At 40.3% G+C, this 10541-nt stretch overlaps 1 protein-coding gene across 2 annotated transcripts; it reads left to right on the top strand.

Moving 5' to 3' along the window:
* The first annotated feature begins 368 nt into the window (after window positions 1–368).
* On the top strand, window positions 369–4601 carry sla1a (Src like adaptor 1a). 2 transcript variants are annotated; one of them, XM_056415310.1, is made up of 8 exons: window positions 369–464; window positions 927–1019; window positions 1274–1373; window positions 1574–1660; window positions 1931–2034; window positions 2413–2544; window positions 2991–3120; window positions 3822–4601. In XM_056415310.1, exons 2-8 carry the CDS (start codon window positions 956–958, stop codon window positions 4021–4023), a joined length of 819 nt encoding a protein of 272 aa, XP_056271285.1. In that variant the 5' UTR covers window positions 369–464; window positions 927–955; the 3' UTR covers window positions 4024–4601. The 2 variants fall into 2 exon arrangements, with proteins under 2 accessions (XP_056271285.1, XP_056271293.1); XM_056415318.1 differs by lacking the exon at window positions 369–464 and having other exon boundaries at window positions 766–1019.
* Window positions 4602–10541: the final 5940 nt, after the last annotated feature.

Genomic DNA, 10541 nt, shown 5'->3' with positions numbered 1-10541 from the left:
CCTACAGCAGAGAAGCTGGAAAAGATCATGCTGACAAGGTCATGCTTGGTATGATATAAATAACTAAAATCATTAATTTTCTCACTGACTAATCATGCAAAAATGATCTGTAAACAATAGTTTATTGGGCAATAATAAAATGAAGTTGAACGAGAATTCTTACATATAATGTAATAGATTAATAAATTGCTTTCAGGTACTCTAAACACCATCAGAAGGCTGTTCTGTGTTGCATGATCTGTGCTGTGTGTCTCAACAACACCTCTTCCTCATTTCAATACAGGAAGTGAGTTTGCAGATGCAGCGCTGTAACCATACTCTGTGACAGGTCACTGCTGTTAACTCTTATGAACATGGTACTGCTCTAGTACCGGACTCCACTGCTGCCACCATGCCTCGTTTGGACCATCATCTCTCTCAGCACACTTGATGCCACCACAGCAGGCCAGCAATAGGTTCCACAGGTAGGTGTCTACCTTTCCTCACGTCAACTTCCTCTGCTATGTGTGAGCTTACAGTTATTGACGGGACTGTTATATTTCCATATCGGCCGACTGCACACTGTAATGTAACGTAAGAGTGTTGACACACGGGGCAGGAATTATCTGTTGAAATGCATCACAATGTAGATTATGTAATATGAATTGTGCTTTGCAACTTGCTAGGAGTATTTTCGCAATATATGAATTCACTAGTCACTGTGAGTTGTCAGTACACAGAGCTCGGTGTTGGAAAATTGATTGATAGCCGATTTAGTCGCTTCCCCATTTTGCAAGTGGGTCAATTGAGATCTGTAAATGGTCAGCTTATAGGAAGTTAACAACTTGGTGGTGCAGCAGCAAAGATACGTTCTGTGGTATGAAAGATAAAGATTGGACATTGGTTATTAACTTTATAGTACACCTGTCTCTCTGCTCTGAATTCAGGCTGGAGTCTGGTCCGTCTAGTCTCGAGGATGGGGAATATCATGCGAGGCGTGAGTTCCACGGGCAAAGTCAACACAGACAGCTCTTTAAAAGGTAAGATCTCCCCAAGTTTCTTTTTCAAAAAACATCATATTATTTTCCATAGTGCATAGTGGAATATAATATAATATCTCAGCAATGTTGAGAATAGTGGTGAGATATCATGGTCTTAATAAAAAACATTATTTCAAACTAAAAATAGAAAGAAATGAATTGGAAGTTTGGTCTTCGACATCTTTGGACTTTATCAATTCATGATGTCTGTGCATCAGCATGTGGCTGAAGGTTATAATGATTGTGCCTGACAGGTTCAGAGGATGACATGGTGGTGGTGCTTCAGGACTACCCGTTGCCTGAAATCAGCGAGCCCATCTACAGGACCGGGGAGAAGCTCAGGCTCATCGCTCAGTACGATCATGTTTTGACATTCTTGATAAAAAAAAAAAAATCCCATCCAGATGTACATTTGGCACATGGAAGACCTCAAACAACTACAGGGGAAATAAATCTAATTTAAACTTGATGCTCTGAGTTTGTTGCAGAATGGAGAAGTGTTCACACAGAAGGGTCAGTTGTTTAATTCCTCTTTTCTTTTTTATGGTGGTTAGGGAGGCTTATTGGTGGAGAGTACGCTCTGTACAAACACAAAAGGATAACTACATACCTAACAGCCATGTGGCAAAGGTGTACCATGGGTAAGTACAAATATACTGACAGTATTCTCTCAAATCAGCCTTGTTGATCTCTTTGAATTTGCTTCAGATTGATAACAGCAAAATACCAAAGACATCTTTTTCCACTACAATAATCTAAGATCTCATGAAGCGGGAGATATTAGTAACTCCAGATGGTTGTTCGTGTAGATTTGAAGGCTTAGTCATTAATAATAACAATATTTAACTGCTTAGGTGTAAAATGTGCATGTGATGTGATCTTTAACTCGTGAATTGTTTTTGTTTGGTCAGCTGGCTGTTTGAGGGCATCGAGAGGCAGAAGGCTGAAGAGCTGCTGGCTCTCCCTGGGAACAGAGTGGGCTCCTTCCTGGTGCGGGAGAGTGCCAGGGAGAGAGGTGGGTACAGCAGAGTCCGCCATCAGACCTGTTGCTATGGTTTCAAGAGTCAAGAAAATGGTATTCACTGGAATTTCCACCTGAATACATACATTCATATTAGATTAGATTAGATCACAGCAGCGATCCTTACATTCTAAGGATATCTGAGGATTTTGCATTGAAAATGTTTCAATATTATTGCCGTAATTTAATACAGTTGAGATATTATCACAATGGAAAACATTTACAGAATTTACTTGCTCGAACCCCATCATTTTTTCTTGAGTTCTGGCGAAATTGCATTGACCTGATATCATTTTGTGTTTTCTAAAACAGACTAACTTGGTCATGATTGAGATATTGTTGTTAAGCGCATGGTTTGTGTCCTACCCTCAGGTCTGTATTCGCTCTCGGTGAAGCACAGGATCGTAAAGCACTATCGTATCTTCAGACTGGACAACAGCTGGTACTACATCTCCCCTCGCCTCACTTTCCAGTGCCTTGAAGATATGATCAACCACTACTGTGGTGAGTGGATGCACCATCATGGAGATAAATAACTAAACAGCTCTAAACGCAACAAAAAGGAGACAAGCACCACAACATGTTGAGCCATACAAACACACAAACAGTCAATGACACGCACTTGAGCACTGACAAATTCACCATGTTCTTAATTTAGCACTCTTTCTTATCAGCGACGTTTCACATATTTCCTGCTCTCACAGGAGATTTTTGGGACCAAAACAGAAAATGAGATGCTTTATAATGACTAGTCTTGCTTAATGAGAGAACATTGTTATCGTTATGTGTTGTAATCGTGAACCTATTCTGAATCAATGTGGATGTTTGGTTTGTGTTTTTAGCTGAGCAGTAGAGTGTGAAGGTAGTGACGGCCAATGATGCCAAATAAGTTCTGTTTGTTTGTCAGCGTGTGAGCAGTGTTTTACTTCCTCTATCCTTGCCTTTTTCAGACTTCGCGGACGGCCTGTGTTGTGCATTAACCTCCCCGTGTCTGTCAGGAATGACCCCGCCATCAGATTCATCCCCTGGAGCTCCACCTGTCGTCATGCGACGAAACTTTGATTGGAAAAAGATCGACAGGTACATTAGACGCTTTGGGATGATATGCACCAGCTTTAATCTGTCAGCATGACATAATCCTGTCAGGTGGTGAGTCCAAAGAACAAAGATGCTATAGTGAGTTATCTTATTTATTTATTTTGCACAATTCAAACAATAAAACAAAATAAAAATCACAACAGAGATAAATAAATATCTCAGTGCAGGAAGAGACAAAAAGCCAACTAAGCTTATTTGAAGCCTCCACAAATATAATATTTAACATTTGAAAAAATTACAAAGATAAAATGGAAAATGCATTACATTCTCTTCTTCTTACCTTCAAATAATTTATCCAATAATAATCAATGAATTGTTTTGCATATTAAATGGTGCATAACTGTGACCATGAACCATTACAAGATGACTTTTTATGAATGGCTTGTTTTGTCAAACCAACAATAAAGCAGAAGAAAAGCGGAACCAGCTGTGTTTGGCATTTTCTCTTGAAAGATGTCTGAAACAATTAAGCAATGATCAAAATATATGTTCTTTCAAATGGCTAATTGATTGATGAACTACTCGTTATTGAATACAGATATTCGAGTAGATTGGTGGTGGATGGATTTGGAAACCCACGAGACGATACACATTTTTTTCATAATTTGTTCACAAGTGAACAAGAACATTTAGACATGAAGCTGCTATGTTGTCATGCATTTGTTCATCTCCTCTCTTAACAGGAGACAGCTGGTCAGCACAGACAGCCACAGTGACAACATGGTGAGCTACGGAGTCAGAAACAGTATCGCCGCCTACTTGTCCTTTTCTGGGAATCAGAACTATGAGCAGACGAGAGCAGAAAGCAGGAAGAAAAAGAGTAAATCTGTTTATGCGCTCCCTGAAAATGGCCTTGGAAACATTGACTATGAAGAGGATTTCTAGAGAGAGCAACAAGGGACTGGAAGGCCTTCTCGTGGAAGGCAGTGCAGGGCATCCTGCTCTCAAGTCCACCGCCTTTCTCATGTCAGCTGTGAAACAACATTTAAACATTCCAGACGGTTTCTAATGTGAGCACTGCAATACTTTAAAGATAACACACGTTGCATGACCACTTACACTTTGACGCATACGGATCTTTATGGAGTTGAACTGAACGATGGTGCAATTGAACTGTGATGTGTATTCTGCATATGAATTATGATGACAAGGAAACCTGCATGTTATGGATAGTGTTTGGTATTATTATTGTCTATGAGTATTAGTGGCTTTCAAACTTTTTTCCTGTGCTCTTAATAAATGTGATATGTCCAAATGGTTGTGACAGCAACTTAATCATGCATGTTTACACATGGTCAAGTTGATGTGGAAAACATGTCAGCAAACAGTATTTATAAATGCAGTATAGATATGAAGCCGCATTAGCAATGTTTTGGTATCCACCAACTCCAGTGGGAAATATTTCGGTCTGAAAGAGTTGGTGTCGTAGAATTATAATAAATAATAATATTGAAAAATGTCAACTTTACTCAGAGGTTCACAAATTCTTCCGAAGTGGAAACAACTGTTTACGGAAACAAGACATACTTTGTTTGTTGAACTTCTTCTATGTCTATTCTCACTCATTTGACACGTTCACCAAATGACCTAACATCTGCTATCTTAGAGAACAGCAACTCTTTGATAAAGGAATGCAAACAGTACACACTCACCACTGCAGAATACTTATTCGTGCCAGAAAACAACTTACTCTTCTGTTTCTAAGAGCTTGACCAAAACATCTTTAACCGCTAACCCCAAAGAGCCGACTATGTGAAGACATAAACTTTGGTGTTATCCATAGTTGTCTGCTCCGTGCTGGTGCATCTGAGTCAGACATAGCATGGTACAAAGTCATAGAATATCAGCAGAAACATAGCAGGCAGTTAGTCAGTGAGGAAAAGTTAGATACATTTATGTTCCACGACACAAACTGGTTTCTTCTGGCCTTTGAGACTATTCATATAGTCTAAGATGGAAGACAATCACTTCATCACTTTACAATATGTTAGGAGGATCTGGTTTAGATGGCTTCTGTGTTCACTTGTACATTACATTTCACACAAAAGTTATATGTTATCTGAGACCAGTTTCAGGAAGTTGATGTAAATTCCCAAAGTTGGCAACTCTGCAATCCTGTTTTTCGTCATTTGCCAACTGCGTGTGACTAGTTAAGACGAGGTCAGCACTTTCATCGCAGATAAAAAGCAGGATCATTTCATGCTTCCTGGTTTTAAAGTCTCGTAAAATACCTGTAACAGATTTGGGAGAGAAGTCAAGCAATGTGTGTGTGTGTGTGTGTGTTGAGTGGAACAATCAGTGATGCAGACACACACACATCTGGTGCACCATGCAGAGACTGCTGTCCAGTCAGCTTTACTCACTCCTCACACCAGACGGTCTCTCCAGAGTCCAGACCACGTGGAAAAAGACCGTTGGCTGATTTTGCTGTTGATGTCATTCATTGACAGTTTGAGAGTTCGTCTTTGAATCAGAATGAAAGCAAAGTTGTGGGAAATATGTTTTTCTCAAAAAAGGTCACTTGTGTATTTAAAATAAATTCCCTTTGACCGATCTGTTCATGGGGAAACATTCAACAACAAAACATTCTCTTCTCTGAAATCATCTTAGCATTCACGGTATTACCAATGTAGATAAGAAAGACAATACTGCATCACGCTGCCAATCATCATACATCTGGTTAAACAAAGGCACTCAGTGGGATAAAAAGCGGAAGAATTACAGCTCAAGCTTAACAAAACCAGACCCCCGCACAGTGCATGCTGTCTTACGAGAAAACCCTGGGTTCAAGACAACTTTACGATGAGACTAAAGGGATTCCAAGTTGAGTCCCTTGCTCTCTATGTGCATTTCCTTTGATGTTACAGTGGATGTAAGCACCAATGAAAACACTGTAACAATGCCTTTTGACCCTGGATTCTTTTTCCCTGAACTAAAACAAGAAGAGGAAGAAGTGTTAAGGCCCGTCCACGTCTCTATCTCTAGGAATGGGATCAAGGCACGGAGAGAAGAGCGGCATAAGAGAAGGAAATTAAGAGATGGAGGGATATTCTTCTTCCTCAATCTGTTTTCTGTTCACCAGGCTCTTCTAATCTTGCCACGCTATAGCTTCTATCCTGAGGCCCAGCTTCACAAACCTCTGACTTCACCACTTCTGCATCCAAAAAATGTCAAGATAAATGTCAATCAAATACTAATTCTGTACTTTCCCTTGTTTCTTCCCACTGATGTTCTCCCCATCCTCCTCCTCCCTTTGCTCTTATCACATACAACTATGTGCTAAAGTGGAGTGTTTCCTGTCAGAAAGCCTCACTGTGAGCTGCTGTTATTTCCAGCTTCATTTTGGTGCAAAACACGACGCTAACTTTATCTCGTACCACTTCCTGCAGGTTTAGAATATAAATCAGTCTCGATCACTATCTAGCTCTACAGTCCCAAGATGGACACAAATATGGCAGCTGCAGATTGAAAGATAATTCTGAAATTTTTTCCAAGACAGCGAATTCATCAAATAGTGTGAACATAGTGAAAGTCAGGGAGAAAGTCCACACATTAACGTCAGCCTTTCACCAAACCTTTGAAATAACATCCCCAAAGGAGCGCTGTCAACATAATTGAGTGTTTGCTTCAGAAACAGCACATGTTGAACCAAGAGCTTCAGCCATGACACACAACCATGTCTGTGCAGAGCCAGGGGAGAATAAACAAAACCCTATGGCTACAAAAAAAGCTTCCAAACGTCCACCTCTTTGCCAAGAAATGAAGAGTTCTTAGATGACCTGCTTAATCTGTGTCTGCTATCATCCTCAAACTATTCGTTGCACAAGATACTGTGGAATGAGGCGGTGGTGTTCATTGAGCTCATGAATTCCTGCTTTCAATGTTCTGGTAACATAATCAAAAGATGAGGCAAGGAATATTTCAGTGACAATATCTACCAAACAATATCATGGGTATACAATGCTGTGTTTCTGTGTGCTTTCATTGACATGTTACAGGTTTGTGACCATTGTAATTTCTGCAACAACAACAAAAAAAGTTCCTTAGCTTGCGGTTTTACAGAGTGACCATGACATATTTTGACATTACAGGATAGTTGTAAAAGCTCAATGAAATACGTTGAAGCCTATTTAAATGGGAAAAACTGAAAGAATATTTTTTCAGAAAACACCCATTTAGATCTGGAAAGCTTCAGTCAAGGAGAGCAGTGGCATACATTAGTTTTTTTATAGGAAGCAGTTGAAGGCTGGATATTTAGATATAAGGGACACCATGGCTCCGCTGTCATTCAACCGCCAGCTGTGTTAGAGCTCCGAGCATCCTGCCTGCTGCTACGCTACAAGTGGAAACAAGACATGGAGAATTCCTCTTGGAGAAAAGGACTTTCCATGAGGATATGGTCAGTAGGTTTTGCCACGTGGCTTCTTACAAATAATTAACACAAGCACTGTGCAGGCACTTTCTAATTAGAAATGGTTGGTAAACCCATAAAAGCCCAGTTGGTGACTTAATGTATTTGCATATATACCTTTTCAGTGTCTTGTAAAAACATCCCGTTAAATTTTACTGCCTCGGCCACAGAAATCCTGTGGTAAAACTCCAAAGCTGAAAGCTCTTAATACCTGTAAATTATTCCTTGTGTGTGCATGTTGATTTGGCATCTTACAGTGTGCATGTTCTTTCCATTGCTCTCAGCTCCTGTTGAAGCCCATTTGTCTCTGGAGAATGCCAAACAGGATGACAGCTATGAACACATCAGGAATGAATCCGAAGCATGTCGTAGTCAGTGAAATGAAATAGGATGGATAAAGAAATGGATGTGATTGATGGAACCAGATCTCTTCAACCAGTGACTCTTAATTATTGGACTATTTATTTTTCAACTAACCTCTAACCACTAAGATTGGATATAAAATGATCCAAAAAAACACCCTTTAAAAATACAGATTGTCTTTACCAAGTTCAAAATTAAAGTAGTGTCCCCAAACTGACCGGTAACAGTTGAAACAAACCAGTTCAGACCACGTCCTCTTGTTTCCGCCCTTCAGAAGTTGGGTGAAAAATATCATCTGAAATGCTAACTTTTAAGGGAATCATAAGAGACGTATTTGGTGCGCACACATTTTTGTATTATAATGGTTTCCACAGAACAGGAATATGGGAGCATTGTGGCTCTGGGAGGAGAGTCCGGCTCGGCAGCCAGGGACACCTAATCCCTTTCACTCACACAGTTCCTGTAAACACACACCAATATCTAAGATACTGATAGCTTTATTATCCTTTATCAGAGGCAGATGTCGGTGTTACTGGCTTTGGTCTTGCTCATGCAAATAAGGGTATTATTACCAGCCGAGGATGTGTGGCTGGTATTGGTTTCACCCTGTGAGTCGGTGTGTGTGTTATCATAGAACAATGTGGTCCGGGAGACACCTACTGTAGCAGGAACTACCACAGAGACAGTTTTAAATACTTTGCCAGGTGTTTATATTTCTGTCTGTCTGTCTGTCAGTGGGAAGATTTCATGACCACAATAGTGTCACAATCGTGTAAGATATAAAGTCACTAAGCTTTACTGGTGAGAACAATTTATTGATGTAGTAATTGTATTTGTCGGCAGAACAAAGGAGTATACAAACAAAGAAATATAACACTTCAGTAATGACAGCTGTTTTGTTTCTCTGGTAACAATACATAAATTGGTAATATAAGCAATGCGGAGTTAAATGTTGTGATCACTTGCGTCTGCTCTTTAGTTTTTTAAAATTTATTATTACCACTGTGAAGGGAAGATTAACCACATACACACACACACACACACACACACACACCTACACACACACACACATACAGTCCATATTTTCCGAGCCTCAGACCTCTTGCCTTTGGAGAGAGGCCAGAAATAACAAAGAAACTCTGACATGATTGATTGCACCCTTGGCTACTGATCATTATAGTGAAATCTAATAATAACTTGACATGGGCCCAGCTTATCGCAGTGATACCACTCCTCGGTAGTCACGAAATTAATAAAGCTCACTGGACCTCCATGCATGGGATTCAAACCAGAGCTCTGGGGTTTCTATGCTGCAGCACGTCAGCACATTTACTGACAGCAGCCGGACCACTTAATGATTCCCAATCTAAACTTTAAAAGAGAGAAAACAGATCACTGCAACATTGTATTTAGTCTGACTAAAATCTAACTATTGGCCTGTGACACAAAATCCCTATTGACAGCTCTTCAAAAACATTACCCACAAATTACAGTGCCTTAATTGACACCTTCTCTATACTCCAGTGACTCAAACAGTATTTTAAATGTCCCTTTCGGCAGCATATGACATAATCTCTTAAATGGCAACGTGTGCGCCCCGATGCTTTCCAGGAAAAAGATGGGCAGCATCTTTGACTGCGGCATCCCTCTCTCGATCTTCCTAACCTTATCAAATGATGAGATATTGTGGGCGAGCTTGGATTGCATGCAATCTTCTCCCCTATAAACAATGAATATCTGAAAGTGGTACTGATAGCTTTTCTGCTTTAAGTCATAAAAAAGAAATCCCCTTTCACTCAATAATTCTCTCCATCTGCATTACATCACATACATATCTCGTCTGTCTCTGGCTTAAGACCCAACTATGTGCCACGAACCAGGAAATCTCAATGTTCTGGTCTGGTATGAAGACATTACTAATAATATAAATAAACCATTGGCTTTCTCAAAACCATGCAGGCAGGCATCGCCCCCTTGGTTAGAGCGTCTCTCTTCCCTTATCAGGCTCTGAAGACCAGCTTTGGGAAAACGCTGGACAAGTTCAAAGTGGATGGAGAGACCGCTGATGACAAACTGCAGGCCAGAGAAGGAGGTTGCTCGATTAACAGCTGACGTGGAGCTAGACTTGCATCACACACACAGAGGCCTGTGCAGCTGGAGGCACTCAAAGTGCCTGTCTGAGAAGCAGCCAAGTGGAACTTGAAGTCAAGTCTTGAAGAGGGGGAGATGGAGCAGTGGTTCATTCCAACAGAGTGTAGTTCAGGCTCTGGAATGTACACCGACTGAGAGATACATGTAGGCAATGAGCAGACTGATAAACACAGATGCACATATACACTCTTTCAAATACAAATATCCACGGAGGTCACATGATAGGGCTCTTTTCCCTCTCCCACAACAATTTAAAATGAAAAACTGTGAAACGTTCTCATGAACTTTCACAGAATCTGTAGTCTGATGATCAAATGATAAATCCTTCAATTTATTTTAGTGATGGATATGTTCATTGTAAATGCCTGATGCAAAATTGCACATCCATGACATACTCTATTTGTGTCCACTGTTTCCTCAGTGATTTTGTGTTTCATCTCTGAATTAAATACAGACGAAGGTCTACCACAGACGGAGG

Source organism: Pseudoliparis swirei, chromosome 1 (assembly GCF_029220125.1).
Source record: "Pseudoliparis swirei isolate HS2019 ecotype Mariana Trench chromosome 1, NWPU_hadal_v1, whole genome shotgun sequence".
In the NCBI taxonomy this organism is placed as follows: Eukaryota; Metazoa; Chordata; class Actinopteri; order Perciformes; family Liparidae; genus Pseudoliparis; species Pseudoliparis swirei.
The sequence above is the reverse complement of the archived record's forward strand: the minus strand, read 5'-3'. Positions and strand labels throughout refer to the sequence as shown.